Source organism: Cibotium barometz, chromosome 4 (assembly GCF_041138505.1).
Source record: "Cibotium barometz isolate CiBa-2024 chromosome 4, ASM4113850v1, whole genome shotgun sequence".
NCBI lineage: Eukaryota > Viridiplantae > Streptophyta > Polypodiopsida > Cyatheales > Cibotiaceae > Cibotium > Cibotium barometz.
In genome coordinates, this window is record NC_141049.1 from 35,493,314 (window position 1) to 35,508,801 (window position 15,488).

The following is a 15,488-nucleotide window of genomic DNA, read 5'->3' on the forward strand; positions in this document are numbered from 1 at the left end:
GTCAGGAGATATGTCTACCTGGGGGTCACTGTTGCTGGACCGCGCTTTACCATGAGGAGGGCGACAGAGGACAGATTGACTAGAGGATATGCTGCACTTGGAGCCCTGGAGAGCCAGCGTGCACACATCCAACTTCAGGAGCTTTGGATGAAGCTCTGGTTATTTGACACGTTGGTTACACCAGTGCTTTTGTAAGGCGCTTCCATCTGGGGGCCGAGTCTCTATCACAAGCGATGATGTGGATCTACAGCAAGGCAGCCAACCTCGAGTGGAGGGGAGTTTTATGATGGGTGGGAGCAGATGTAGAGACCACTAGTGATGATGACCTCCCGCATGATCAGGAGTCAATCATCAGTACGACATGAGATAGTCCAGGCAGAGATGGGAGCCCCACCGATCGTAGCCGAGGCCCTCTTCCAGAGAGTCACTTTCATACATAGGCTATGGAGCCTCTCCAGGCACAGATACTCTAGACTTGTGCTAGAGTCGTCTAGACAGCTCGTATCACAGGGCGACATAGAGTGTTGGTATGCCCAGACTTGCACATGGTTACAGCTACATGGTATGCATATGGACCGCTCTCCACCTTTACAGTAAATCTTGGACTCCCCCTTCCTGGAGTTGAGCCGGAGTGAGCTCAACAAGATCATCAAGATGGATATCATTCAGCTACACATAGCACGCACATGGATCACACCGGTCGAGCCACTAGGGATGAAGATGGCTTTCTACCGAGAGCATCTTCTCCACTTATCCCCTAATGGTTTTGTTGTCCGTCCGAGTTACATGGACATTCACCTCTCTCATGGAGTCAGATGTGCTATTGGCTAGATCCGCACGTCTTCACATCAGTTGAGGATACATACCGGTCGATTTGGAGCTGTCTCCCTCTTCCCTGAGGATCGGATTCGCCAGCTCTGCCAGTTGGAGCCAGAGACTGAGAAGCACTACATATGTCGGTGCCCAGTGTACTACGAGATCCGAGGGTGGTTTCATTGCCTCTTCTGAGATGGATTTGGGCCATTGTCGAGAGTGATGGACTACTCAGACTAGCGTTGCCTTGAGCTTTTTCTCCTCAAGCTGTGCAGACACCGAGACCACATCCTACGCTCCAGATAGGAAGGGACATTTTCGAGACACATGCCAACGCACCCTTACCGACTGCTTCAGAGCAGTAGCGACCCCGTGCACCATTGGCCACGCGTCGATTGGGCCCACACAGCCACCTTGAGGAGTCACCTTGGATAGAGCTGGAGAGGTATGTAGAGCATGGCGTCCACGACTTGCTAGGCCGCGCGGCCCCTGCCAAGACATTATTAGAGGGCACATGCGATATTGGCACGACGTCGTGTGGCATGACCTCGGCGCTTCAGCCTGTCTATGCTGGATCAACCTTTGCGAGACATTAGGGGATGAGTCTATCTCAGCTGCTTCCCATAGCCTACCATTTTTCCATTTCCACACTTTTATCAGACATGCCTTTTTTTGGCAGTTGTATCAGGCCACTAGTTCCCCGCCAATTAGTTTCCTAGTCTAGAACGCTCTATGTGAGGGCTTCCCCGCCAACTGATCATCGACTACTATTGTACCTATCTTGAAAGCAGGTGACCCCATGGACCCTAGCAACTACAGGACTATCATGATTGGTCACACCTTGGCCAAGATTTATGGTTCGATTTTGGAGCATGAGCTTAGTAGATGGTATGAGGAGCAGAGACTCAGAGCACCGGGGCAGGCAGGCTTCAGGAGAGGGCACTCCACACTAGATCATATCTTTACACTACCATGGATCATTGAGGAAACAGCTCACGGGCATCGAATATACTGTTGCTTTGTGGATTTCTGCAAAGCTTTTGATACTGTCCCACGGGCCATTTTGATGAGGATACTGCAAGATATGGGACTGCCAGCAGAGATGCTTTGGGGGATCATTACATTGTATGAGTCGGTCACAGGCAGAGTACGAGATCCAGGAGGTGACTCAGAGATCATACACACCACTATCGAGGTGAAGCAGGGCTGTCGCTTGTCTCCTACTCTATTTGGTCTATACATTGACGAGATCTCGGATTACATAGACAGACACGGAGGACCAGGAGCACGTTTAGCAGGAGTCCTGATACCGATCCTCTTGTAAGTAGATGATATTCTTCTTATTTGTGATTCACCAGAGGGGTTGCAGAGGCATTTGGATGCATTACGGGCCTTTTGCGAGGACTGAGACCTCACTGTGAACCTTGGAAAGACCAAGGTCATGATCTTTAACACCTCCCCACAGCGGATAGGTAGATCTGCAGTACAGTTTACATACAGTGGAGAGCCTGTGGAGTATGTTACCTCATGTGTATACCTTGAGATCACTTTTGTTGGACCTCAGTTCTCGGTGTGGAAGGCGGCCGAAGCTAGATTGATGAGGAGATATGCAGCCCTTTGCTCGCTAGAGAGGCAATGCTCATAGATACAGTTTCAGGAGCCGAGGATGCAGGTTTGGCTATTTGATACTCTAGTTACACCTGCACTACTATATGGTGCTCTGCTCTGGGGTCCTAGCTTATACCACAGGAGGAGACAGAGGAGAGAACGGGTCAAGATAGATACAGAGGAGGTATATGATGGGTGGAAGCCGATGAAGAGGTCCCTAGTGGGAATTATCTTGTGCATGATTAGGAGTAAGCCATCAGTGCCACATGAGATTGTGTGGGCAAAGATGGGGGCTGCACTGATAGTGACTGAGGCTCTATTCCAAACACTGACATACCACAGGCTATGGAAACCTCCAGTAGATAGATACCCCTGGCTAGCCCTAGAGTCCTCGAGACAGCTAACACTCGAGGGAGATATAGAGTGTTGGTATACACAATTAGGTACTTGGTTTGGCATGCACAACATGTAGATGGAGGCACTTCTCCTGTTCCAGTACAGCATAGGTGCCCCGTCATTTTCTCTTAGCCGCACAAAAAGCGACAGGGTTATCAGGAAGGACTTTATCAGATTGGATACTCAGAGGACATGGAGTTCACCTAGTCATCCACTAGGGATGAAGATGGCCTTCTACAGAGATCAACTCCTATGCCTGACAGAGGATGGTTTCATCATCCACCCACGCTACATGGACACACAGCTATCTTTTGGGGTGAGATGTGTGAATGGCCAAATCCGCACCTCGGGAGACTGCCAATTATGGGCACAGGGCAGCCGCACCAGAGGACAGGATATGCTCTGTCACAGAGCCCGAGACAGAGGATCATTACATATGCTGATGCGCTGTATACTATTAGATTCGAGGGAGGTTCAACTGCCTCTTCGGAGCTGGGTTCGGACCACTTTCCAGGATCATGGACTTCCCAGATTAAGATGCCTGGGACTTTTTCTTCTAGAGCTCTGCAGACACAGACACAGGGAGTCCTTAGTGAGATCCACATTAGCTGTACTTTCTCGAGGACCATCACAGAGAGCTCTCACTCACTGCTTTTGTGCCAGCACTTCAAGGGTTGATCCATCCACCATACCCGGACCTAAGGATAGTGTAGGAGCTCGGCCGAGAGGTGTGACACTCGACAGAACCAGTGAGTTATGCAGAGCTCGACGCCCCAGACCCCATGGCCCTCGTCCACGGCCACACCACCATAGGAGGATTTGGGCCATATCTCCCATTATCGTAGGACCTTCTCGCACCGGCTCAGTTTTACCACATTGAGCACGATGTCACAGCGGCGCATGAGGGATGAATTAGGGTGATATGAGAGCTCATGTACCTAGATCATATTTTATAGTTCTAGATTTTTATTATCTTTCTTTATTACTATTTTGTACCCAAAATGATGTACCTTATGGATCTGTCTTTTGGTCTCATAGGTCATTTTGGCCTTTTGAAGACGTTAATACAACTTTCTTTCTTCTTTCTTTCTCTTGCGCACCACCCCTGCCCGGCATGTGCCCAACCCGCCCCGCCATCTCTTTGCTATCCATAGTTTTCTGCGCCCTTGGTGCACTGCACGCTTGCACCCTTGCATGGCGTGACGTTGCACAAGCTCCCCCTCTGTGTTGGCGTTGCGTGCTAGTGGTGTCTCTCTTTCTCGCGTGCCCATGCCCATGCCCATGCCCTGCCTGTGCCCAGCCCGCCCCGCCATCTCTTTGTTGTCCATGGCTGCCTGCGCACCTTGCTGCACTGCGCGCCTGTGCCTGTGCCCGTGCCCCTTGCTGCGAGACTGTGCGCACTCCGTATGCCTCCCTTTTCGCACCCACCCTTACTCAGGCCCCCAAGGCAGCATCCAAGGGGAAATAGCCACAATGAATCCACAGGAGCTGGAGGCATACATCAACACAGTGGAGGACAACACCCAGAAGGTGTTGGGCGAACAGAAGAAGGTGCTGGACAGGGTCCTGACTCCTGAACCAATATGAAAAACTGCGCTCTCCTTTACTGCTATGCATACCTGCTGCCTTCGTCTAGTGGCTGCCGACTGCTGCCTTGTTCCCTTGGATGGTTACCGACTGTGTTTTGGAAGCTACTGACGAGGTTTCCAAGTACTCCATGCTGCTGCTGCTGCTGCTGCTGATGATGATGATGATAATGTACTGCTGTAAATGATGAGGCTGTTGATGCTTCTGATGCTTCTGATGTTGATGTTGATGATTACACCTATATGCTGTCCGAACTGTTGGATTAGTCAACGATTAAGAGTGTTCATGTAGATGATTAGCCATTGCACGGGCGTGCATGTGACATTCTCTTTTGCTAAACTTGATGACAGGGTGGACACTCTGTCATCCTTCCTCCTCCTTCGACTGCTACTGACTTGCTACTACTATACTGACTTCGATCTTCTAGTTTAACTGACTTTGACTTTGACTGATCTTCTTGTCTGAACACCTGCACTTCTGATCTCCACTTCCAAGTCTTGCTGAAGAACTGAGCATCTGTTCCACTTCCAAGTCTTGCTGAAGAACTGAGCATCTGTTCCAATGCTGTCCGCATGCCTACTTTTCCCTTACCCTTAACACAGCGTTGGGTCACCTACCCGAACCGATTATGCCTGTTGCGAGGCCTTTGGAAGTGATTTGAGAGCTTAATGATGTACGGACTCTGAGTATATACCCTTAGGGAATGCTTCCTTTGGCTTCATCTGTTGTAGACCACTTCATTTGCTACCTTGCTGCATCCTTTCTGTTGGAATTGTGCACCTTCCTTGGGACTATGCTTAGTGGGCTGAGCCTGATTGCTATGATACCAATGTAGCATGCAATGGGTTGATCGGTGCAACGCGCAACAAAGCCGTCTTTATACCCGTGAGTCAGTGCAATTCCAACTTGAGAGAGAAGAGGAGAGAGAAAGCAGATAGTAGTCGACACAGTATTGGGATCTAGGAGGAGAAGACTATCTCGTATAGTGGAGGGAGGGGGAAATAACCACACAGGTGGTTTGTAATGCCATGTGGGCTCGCCACCACTATCTGTAAGAAAGGGACCACGTTGCCAGATCCTACTAACGAAAGGCCTCCCGATGCTTCCTCATGTGGATTGAGCCGTCCTGAAGCTGCCTCCACTGAGCTCTGAGGGTATGAATGATATCGAGCGAGATGCTCCGGATAGACTCCGCTAACGAGGTGAGGGTGCCTTCAATGGCTTCGCTGCATCAAGCTCTCCAAAAATGCCATGTTGCTATGCTACTGCAAATGTCCCATCTTTGGCAAGAACCTGGGGTCCAATGACTAGTGTGCGAAGCTGGAATTGGTACCGTGGAAATACGAAGGTGAGAGACCTGGAGGGCTAGTCCCCCACCTTCTTCCTCATGGCATGTTGATTGCGGCTTTAGTGGTCCAAGCAACAGTGCCCCACGTAGCAATACCCGATCCATAGTGAAAATGCACAGGAACCTATGCCAGACTTGTTGGGCCTTTGGGCAGTCCCAAAGACAGTGATGCTGAGACTCCCAAGGATGGCCACACCTTTGACATAAAGCTGGTCTGCCCCCAATGGCCAACCAAGTGCCAACTGCTAAGCTCCGATGTGCCATCTGCCACATGAAAAGAGTGATCTTCTGTGGCTGAAAGCTGTCCCACAGCTGCTTCGAGAAATTTGTGAGAAAATGCGGCAGGAGGCTTTGTGACTTCGAATGTATTGTTGTTGTTGGAGTGCCCTCCACCTCTACCATCTGAATCCTGCGGCCTAGCCGCGCGGTGTAAGCGAAGAAAGGGATACCAGATGACTGCTCTCTGTCCTCTGGCCCACTAGAGACTCGTAATAGGCCAGCCCTCCCACATCCATAGCTGCCGTCAGCAAGAAAGGTTTGAGAGCGAGAGGGACCATCTCTTTGGTGTGCTGCCACACCCACTCATGCACGTCCAACACTTGTGAGGAAATGGGAGCACCGGTGAGGAGTGCTGAAGAAATCTATGGCAATGGCTTGCACATGAAGAGGGGGGGGGGGTCTGTAACAATGGATCCATCCGGGCCCCTCAACCTGTGGATACCCTCTCTCCATTCGTGTCAGCTTGCAATCTCAAAGAAGTCTCTAGTGACCTTGTCTCCCGCCTGCATCCAAAAAGAGGCTTTGGCATGGTTTTTGTACTCCACCCGCCGCTCTATGGGTCGGAGCTCCGTATGGGCAGCAGCAAGCTGATTCTCAATCCATGGGCTATCTGGTGCACTCTCCTGAAGCCGCTGCAGAGAGACAAGATCCTTGCAAATACTCTCCTCCTGCTCTTGGAAGCCAACCAATCTGCTCTGTGTTGCCTCTTGTAGAAGACTGCTAATCTCGCCAAGACCTGCATCGCAAGGCTCTTGCGGGCTGATCCTGAGTGAAAGTCAAGTCTCTCCCAAATCCCCTCAATCTTGCTCCAGATCTCTCGGTCCTGAGTGAGGCTATCTTGAATCCGGGTACTCACTTGTCTGTCTGTGTCCAGGAGGGAGAGAATAACCGGTGCATGGTCGAAAAAAGTAGTGCTAGCCAAGATACCAATCATGCCGTTGTGCCCACAAGCCCACTTGTCAACATTGAACTGATCGAGTCTGGATAGGTTGGGGCCGGTATTTCTCGTGTTAGATCTAGAGAAACACAAACTCTTGGGACTACGACCAAACCCTAGAAGATGCCAAGGGTCCTATCCCCCCATGAGAGCCAAAATCAACTCCTCCCATGTTGAGTATTCTGTACCTGATAACGTAGCCATGCAAAACCTCCTACTCTGTCATCGATCGACTCTAGCATGTTAAAGTCACCACCCATACACTAGAAATCTGCTTGTAGAACGGACTTACGAACTATACTTCAGAAGATGGCTGTACCTGTTGCCACATTCGGCATGTAGACATTTAGGAAGCCGATACAGTCCTCTCTTATCTTGATGGTCACCCACTGAGCTGTCCAGTGACAATGGTGCCTGAGTCGACCACTGTCGACGAAATGCATACTCCACCGTGTCCTAGAGGGGTTGGAAGAGTGGGACTAGAAGGTGTGATTCCTGCCCTGCATTATCTTCCCGTAGTGGGGGGTCCGTCCCTTTGGAAGATGGTGCACCTGTCAGAAGAGGATGTCAATGGGTCCACCAATTGCTACTTTGTGAAGCTCCTCCCTAAGGACACCACGCCTCTGAAAGTATTGTGAGCCCGCAAACCTTGGATGTTCCATGAGATAATCCACATATCCAAGAGCGGTGGGAAGCAGAGTTGTTGAACCTGCCCTCCACTCGAAGAGTCTTGGGCATGGGTTTTGATGGAGAGTAGTCATTTTTGGTCCTCGGATGCAGTCGCACCAGATGGGCACGTACCCTAGACTCCGTGTGGACCCACTCTGTACGAGCCCCAGAGTATGCATACTCTGGACTTCAACCTTCATTGTGCAGGTATGGATAAAGAAATACAAAAAGCAGCACCTCCAGGCTGGATGACACCATCTCTCTTGCGTGATCTTTCAGGCCAGAGCCGCCCAACTCCATCCGAGCCAAAGGCCAGAGGTGGGTAACCACATCTGTGATGTGTAAGTGGTGCAGATGATGCGAAAGCTCTATGGCCTGCCCCTGAATAGTGGAGGATATTGACTCCGTGCTCCAACCCGTTCCTTGTGTTGCACTGCGGGGGAAGGAGAAGATCATCACGCCACTCTCTAGGGTGGACGACCTAGAGTGGTATACCACGTCAAAGACACAGATGGGAGCCACCGTCTCCTTGAACATGCTAGCTCCACCGATAGGGAGACATCGAAAAAATTTGTAGTCTATTGTTGTCCCAGCACCCTGGGGGGGGGAGGTTGGGGAGGGGGGGCTGCCTTTATGTGATGTACTAATCACATTTGCGGGACTGGTATTATGACGCAGTCTGCCACTCCATGGTCTATCAATTCAACCACTAGATGAGGACTCTCCTGGTCCACTCAAAGACTATGATTGCTGACTTGCATTCTGTGCAACCACATTTCCACTCACATCAGTCCCAACAGCTTCTTTTTCAGCAGCATACCAGCTGCTCATCTCATAAAAAACAACATTCCTGCTTACCCTCAACTCACGTGTAGCAGGGTTATAACACCTGTATCCCTTTTGCTCAAGGGAATACCCAATAAATACACATTTTTCAGCGTTTGGATCCAGCTTAGTTCTCAGCTCATCTGGCACATGCATATATGCAATGCATCCAAAGACTTTAAGATGAGACAAATCAGGTTTTCTACCAGTTAAGCTCTCCTCTGGAGTTACATCATATATGGCTGCAGTAATTTTTCACTACCTCTAGGCGCCCACCTGTAGGTGCTTAATTATCCGCGTGTAGGTGATGCCGCCGAGGAAGCACCAAGGGGGGTTTTGGTCCTAGGCAAACACCTTCACCACTTGAGCTATCACCTCATTGGCCTCTTTTTCTCCCATCTCTTTTCTTCCTTATCCCAATCCCTATCTTTTCTCTTTTGTATCACCCCAGTGAGATAGCTATATTTATGTTTTCATTCTGTTTTATTTTCCATTCCATGATGAGATATGCCATGGACATTATTGTACCACTTTGGTCTGATAGGCCCATTGGGTCTTTAGTAGACGCTTAATATATCTTTCTTTCTCTCAATATATATATATATATATAAAAGAATACGGTGTTATCCGACACATTCCAAGTATCGTCATTTTTGTATCTATCTGTCTACCTATATATATATGTGTGTGTGTGTGTGTGTGCAATTTTTTGAAACTTGCAGTTTTTTTTAGTAACAGACGAAACCTTTCGAAAAAAAACGTTTGAAATCTATGAAAATTTGAAACCTCAAAATGTTTCTTGTGACTATGGTCCTATGTAGGATCAAAAGAGTTGGTGTGCAAGAAGAGACTGTAGGCACCGCCTACTTTTACTACACAACAAATGAAAGAACATGGAGCAGCAGCAGAGCACCACTTTTGCAGAACGGAAGCATAGCACGTGGATGGATGCCAACAACTGGCCGGATCGCCCCTCACTTAAAGTTTCCGTGAACCACCATAAATGTGGGGGATGAGGGGAGACCGAGGGCTATTTAGCCCTATATAGAGGAGTTGATTAGACCCCAACCCACTATGTTAGGATATTACACTGCCACATGGCAGCGTAAGGGGCAGGAGGGCAAGAACCCATTTCCAACAACAAAGTGAAGACAAGATCAATTGTAAATTGGGATGTGTAGGCACCCCCTGCTTTTATTATACTACAAAGCTAGAAGAACCCCCCACCTTTTCTTTGTTGTGTTTGTGTATTTGGAATTTCCTTCAGTGTGATAAGATCAGTGCAATTTTTGAACCTTGTTCTATGTTATCATTGAAAGAGAACACATTAGAAGCTTTATCTTTTCACTATATTGTACCAGTTGTGCTAGGTTGCCATCTGTTGTGAAATTGTATCATGTGTTTGTGGGTGTAGGACTTCACTTGTTGCAAAAGAACTTTTCTAAAATGTGCGTTTTTTTTTTTGTGGGTGGGGGTTTTTTCTTTTTTTTTTTGGGGGGGTGGGGGGTGATGGTTTGGTTTAATGTATGCAGATGGCAAGTGAACTCTCAGGAATGCTGAATAACAACTTTATAGGAAAATCAACAAACTATAGAAGGGGCGCTGAAGAATCATTTCTGGAACAGATCATAAAACCTCTGTACAATGCCTTAAAAGTGGTAAACTTTGTTTTTGAATTGCCATGCTTATTCAAAGTCTTGGAATTGTGAAACCAAGGTGAATTCCTTGTGATCTTTTTGTGCATAGCTTTCCACATAAAAATCATACGATTGCATGTACTTTTCATTGTAAAGAGGTTTTGGGATTTTTGGCTTGGGGGGGGTGTGGAAGGGGGGGCAGCATTTGCATATCTGAACTATCATCAAGTTCTCCTGATTATTCTCCCTACTTGAAAAGTTTGCTCAATCCTGAAAGTACATTCATTGTAATGAGGGGGGTTTTGTGAAGATTTTGGAGTTTTAGAGGAACATACATTTTCAGCCTGGCCCCATCGCAGGTACAAATCGGCAGTTTTAAAGAAATGTGTTGTAGCAATGGAAAATTCTTGGGCACAGACTTCTTGCAATTCAAAGGAGGATGTGATATTAGTGAGAAGATTATCATTTCTCACTATAGCAGATTCCTGCTTTTGAACTTAAGAGCAAAGTAAATGCATGCAAGAAAAATCAAAATGCACCGATGGTGGTGGTAGAGTGAATATGTCTTTTCTTTCATTCTCAGTCCTTAACATGGTGGAAAGAGAGCTGAAAGAGCGTGAGAAATCCTTCCGTGTTTTTAGATCGGTCTCATTGTTTCGTTGCACATAGTGATTGTTTTCCACTCCTTGTCTTTTTATTATATTGGTGCAAGGACTTTGATACAACTTAGACATTTGTCATGAAATGCAAAGTTTCTTGATAATTGGTGTGAGTGACTTTTGGTGCCCATTTGACACCACATGAGGCATTCACACTTTGGCTTCTATCTCTCATGTTGATGGTGGCCATAATTAGCTTATGGCTCTGCATTCAGCAAAACCATTCAATCTTTATGCAATATCTTATGGCTCATTGATCTCTTTCTTGAGGAGGAAGTGAAGGGTGTAGCAGGGTTGGTTTCCCGGCATGCTAAATGTGGTTCTTCTCTGGACAATATGTCCAGGAGTCCTCTACATGCCCCTCACTGCGCATCGTGCACATCCAACAATGCTCACAGTGAGATGGACAACATGGGAGTGAACGACACAATGACTACAGGACTCAATGAACAAGCCGAGATGACAATAACGGAGTGGACTGAGATGAAAAGATGTATATGGAGTTGTATCCCCAACGGTTCCATTGGTGTGTCTTTTAACGCTCTCGAGAGTCACACTGTATCCAAGGATGCTGTCGGTTAGTATCTCCTATCTTTCGAAGATGCCAATCAGCGTGACAGTGCAGTGCCATGAAGATTTATATCATATTTTGATTACAAAAATTTCTTCTGATAATCTGTCAATATGGATTTGCATTCAATCAGAAGCTTTATCCCTTGCTGCAAGGCCAGTGTAGGAAAAAAAGCAATCTGTACTGAGCTTGAAAGAAGGAGAAATGTTAACCCGTATATCAATTGTTTGGGCCATGATCTACAGCCAGATGTAGGGCAAAGTGATGGGCAGAATTGGGTAGTCCACATGGCAGAGAACTTGTCGAGGCAGCATGGGAAGTAATAGGTGATGTAGAGATGCTTCATGTTGGACCTCTGTTGGTTGTGAACTCTTTAACATGAGGTAGTAGAAGCGGTCTACACCTTGTGATGTGGACTCTTCAACATGAGGTAGTAAAAGTGGTATGCACCCTATGAGATTGATGAAATGAGAGCCAACATTGGCATGGCCAGATGAAGATTCGAGATGTCATGGTGCGACAAGGTGTTATACCTAGATGGGACTTTTGCTTGTCGAATACGTTGACCAAGGTGAGGTTTTATTGGTGTTAAATTAGAGTCAAAGTAGAGGATATAGGCATGGAAGCTCGAGGGAGGTTCCAAAAAAGGTCGAGGATTCTCTAAGCGATGGGTTGGCGGGGCAGCAAAAGCGTCCAAGGGCTTCCCTGATGGAACCGTGGGTGAAGGAATGGGAGGGAGGGAGGCGGATGCATATGGCATCGTCAAGGCAGGTGTGGCTTTGGGCGATGATTCAAAAGCACACAAGCAAGCAATAAGAGGGAAGAAGGAGAAGTCACCAGTCAACTATTGTAAGGAAATGATTGTCTTGCTTATTGTAAACAATGACACATACAAATGACTAGCTTTTACACTAGGCCAACCAAACTTAAAAACGATCCGGCCTCTATTACTAGTCTTAAGCAACTATGTACACTAACTCTGCAGACTTTTCCTATTTGACATTAAGCTCATGGTAAGAGTACTTTATCTGTTCCGGTATCATGTTACAAAAGTTAAGTGCCCGTTTGTGCATGTAAGATGGTAAAAAACGTTACGATAGGTCCTATGAAGTGCTTAACATACCCCCCTTCTGAATGGTGCTCGTGTCTTTGCGTTAGCCAAGTCGGTGGTGAAGCTATGGCTAGGAAGTGGATGGTCCATGCTATATCATGGTGGGCCAAGGTTAAGTGTTTAGTTCGGGGCCGATATACAACCAGATGTAAGGCAAAGTGATGGGCGGCTTTGGGTAGTCCACATGGCAAACAACTTGTCGAGGCAACATGGGAAGTAATAGGCGATGTAGAGGTGCTTCATGTCGGATCTCCGTTGGTTATGGACGCTTCAGCATGAGGTAGTAGAAGTGGTCTACACTTTGTAATGTGGAAGTGGTGTGGACTCTTCGACATGAGGTAGTAAAAGTGGTATGCACCTTGTGAGATTCATGCACTCTGTTATAACTACTATACACGTGTGTGGTACCACTAGAGACCCTCAGTGTGTGCAAAAAGCAAGGGGTATCTCTCCTATGCTGATATGCATGTGAATCCACTATGAGAACCTAGAGGTTGACGACTGGTCTTGCTTTCAAAGTCAGAACCCACAGATATAAATTCAAAACCACAAAACAATGTACATAAAGTCCTTCACATGTGCATGCGGTTTCAACATGAACCATTACCATCAACAGCCAATTAAACCAACATAGACTGTGCCATTATCTGGACTTCTTTTGAACTGTTTTCTTCATGTGTAAAGAGTCATTCTGGTTTATTTGCTGTTTATTTGCAATGAAACTTTTCACTTCAGGAGGCAGGCAAAAGTAAAAAAGGCAAGGCCGCTCACAGAGAATGGCGAAATTATGACGATTTCAACGAATTTTTCTGGTACTTTTTTCAGAAGAGCGAGCACATGCAATCATTATTTGGCCATTGAGACTTTTCCTTTAGATTGGTCAGAATTTATGTAAGACTGATTGCGAACTAGTTCCACATTCTGAACTTGTTGTTGTAGGTCACCCTCATGTTTCAGACAGCTGAAGTGGCCCATGAACCCTATGTCGTCATTCTTTCCAAAAGAAGGAAATAAAGATGTGAGTGTTTTTACCTTTCACACACTTATGGATTCTCTCTTAAGTTATAGAAACATAGTAGAAAAAATGGGAGTTTTGGTCTTAACAATTCAGCTAAGTGGACTTAGTGCATATATCTGGGATTGAAAGCCATTCAAAAACAAAGAGGCTGTTTTTTGAAAACCTGCCAGAGTATTGCCTAAGTTTATAAGACCTTTTGCTAAATACCTATTGACTTGTTCCTACAAGGAAAAAAAAGACAACATAACAAAAAGAACTAACACTAATCCCTAGGTCAATGTAGATATGTATGGATCATCTTCATAATCCTTATCATGGAGGATCACCATCCTGGTCATCGTGGATAAGAAGTGGGGGTAGAGGATACGGGGGGTGAGTGTGGAGAGGGAGCTATCTATTGACGTGTGGTAGGGGTCCATAAAGGATGTCTAGCATCAGTGAAGGGTGGAGGAGGGCCCCTAGATCTGCAGGGATGAGGAGAAGCTGGGACGAGGAAGCAGCTAGAAAGGCTCAGTGTTGGGGGAGTATCTCACCAATCTGGGGTTGGTGAGGGTGGGGTGCTCGAGGTCAGGAGGGTGAGGTCGTCTGGCTCTCTGAAGTGTGTGGCATGAGGCAGCGTAACTCCAGTCGAGGGGTGAGATGTTGGGCCCCTCGTTGCTACTGTGGTGGCCTCATCTGTCTGAGTGTCCTCTCGTAGGCAGAAAGATGGGTGCCGGGTATAGTAAAGAGAGAGAGAAATGAAATGATATATTAACGTCTCTAAGAGGCCATAATGGCCTATGAGACCAAAACTGAGAGTACATCTGAAGTTGTTGTCTGATCAAAGAGAACAACCAAATGAAACTGAAAAGTACAATAAACTGACTGTCTTACAGTTATAAGAACTGTAAGTAAGACTCCTAGATGACACTGAGTAGAAAATACTGGAAAATGTATATCAAGTAGATCCATGTATGCTGATCCGTTGAAGTACTGCCCTCTCCTCAGATCAAATATCTCCGCCATGGGGCTGTCTAGAATGGGTCGTAGAAGCGAGGTAGGTGCCTACGTAGAAGAGAGAGAGAGAGAGAAATGAAATGATATATTAACGTCTCTAAGAGTCCATAATGGCCTATGAGACCAAAACTGAGAGTACATCTGAAGTTGGTGTCTCATCAAAGAGAACAACTAAATGAGACTAAAAAGTACAATAAACTGATTGTCCTATAGTTATAAGAACAGAAGTGTAAGACCAATCATGATCGTCTTGTAGTTGCCTGGTACCATGCGGTCCCCACTCTTAAAGAGTGGTACAATGAGATGCTCTGTCCAGCTTGTCGGGAAACCCTCACAAATGGTACGATTAAACACATGTACTATGAGCGGAGCCGAAGTGTCTTGTGCATATAGGGAGTGCTCTCCGACTAGCCCATCATGATCCTATATATCTATGTATATGTATATGTATATGTATATGTATATATGTATATGTATATATATATGTATATGTATATGTATATGTATATGTATATGTATATGTATATGTATATACATATACATATACATATACATATACATATACATATAGGTAGCCCATCATGATCCTATATATCTATGTATATGTATATGTATATGTATATACATATACATATACATATACATATACATATACATATATACATATACATATACATATACATAGATATATAGGATCATGATGGGCTAGTCGGAGAGCATATGTATATGTATGTATGTATATGTATATGTATATATGTATATGTATATATATGTATACATATATATACATATACATATATACATATACATATACATACATACATATACATATACATATACATATATACATATACATATACATATACATATATATATATATATATATATATAGAGAGAGAGAGAGAGAGAGAGAGAGAGAGAGAGAGAGAGATTTTATTAACGTCTTCCAAAAGACCGAACTCGGCCTATGAGACAAATCAGAGTACCTGTATGGGGTATCCTCTGTCATCCCAACAAAATGAAAAAGTACTGAA

General features: G+C 46.0%; 1 protein-coding gene across 9 annotated transcripts in view; it reads left to right on the forward strand.

Moving 5' to 3' along the window:
• Nucleotides 1–15,488, forward strand: part of LOC147639199 (callose synthase 10-like) — a 251,362-nt gene that overhangs the window by 96,362 nt on the left and 139,512 nt on the right. For 6 of the 9 annotated variants that reach the window (XR_015264354.1, XM_086788318.1, XM_086788323.1 and 3 more), the window contains exons 8-10: nucleotides 9,995–10,120; nucleotides 13,176–13,252; nucleotides 13,380–13,458. Coding sequence is in view for 8 of the 9 variants with exons in the window: in XM_086788318.1 (XP_086644444.1) it covers nucleotides 9,995–10,120; nucleotides 13,176–13,252; nucleotides 13,380–13,458 (282 nt within the window). In the remaining variant the exon portion in view is untranslated. The remainder of the gene's footprint in view (nucleotides 1–9,994; nucleotides 10,121–13,175; nucleotides 13,253–13,379; nucleotides 13,459–15,488) is intronic. The other 3 variants (XM_086788339.1, XM_086788358.1, XM_086788366.1) reach the window with 1 other exon arrangement.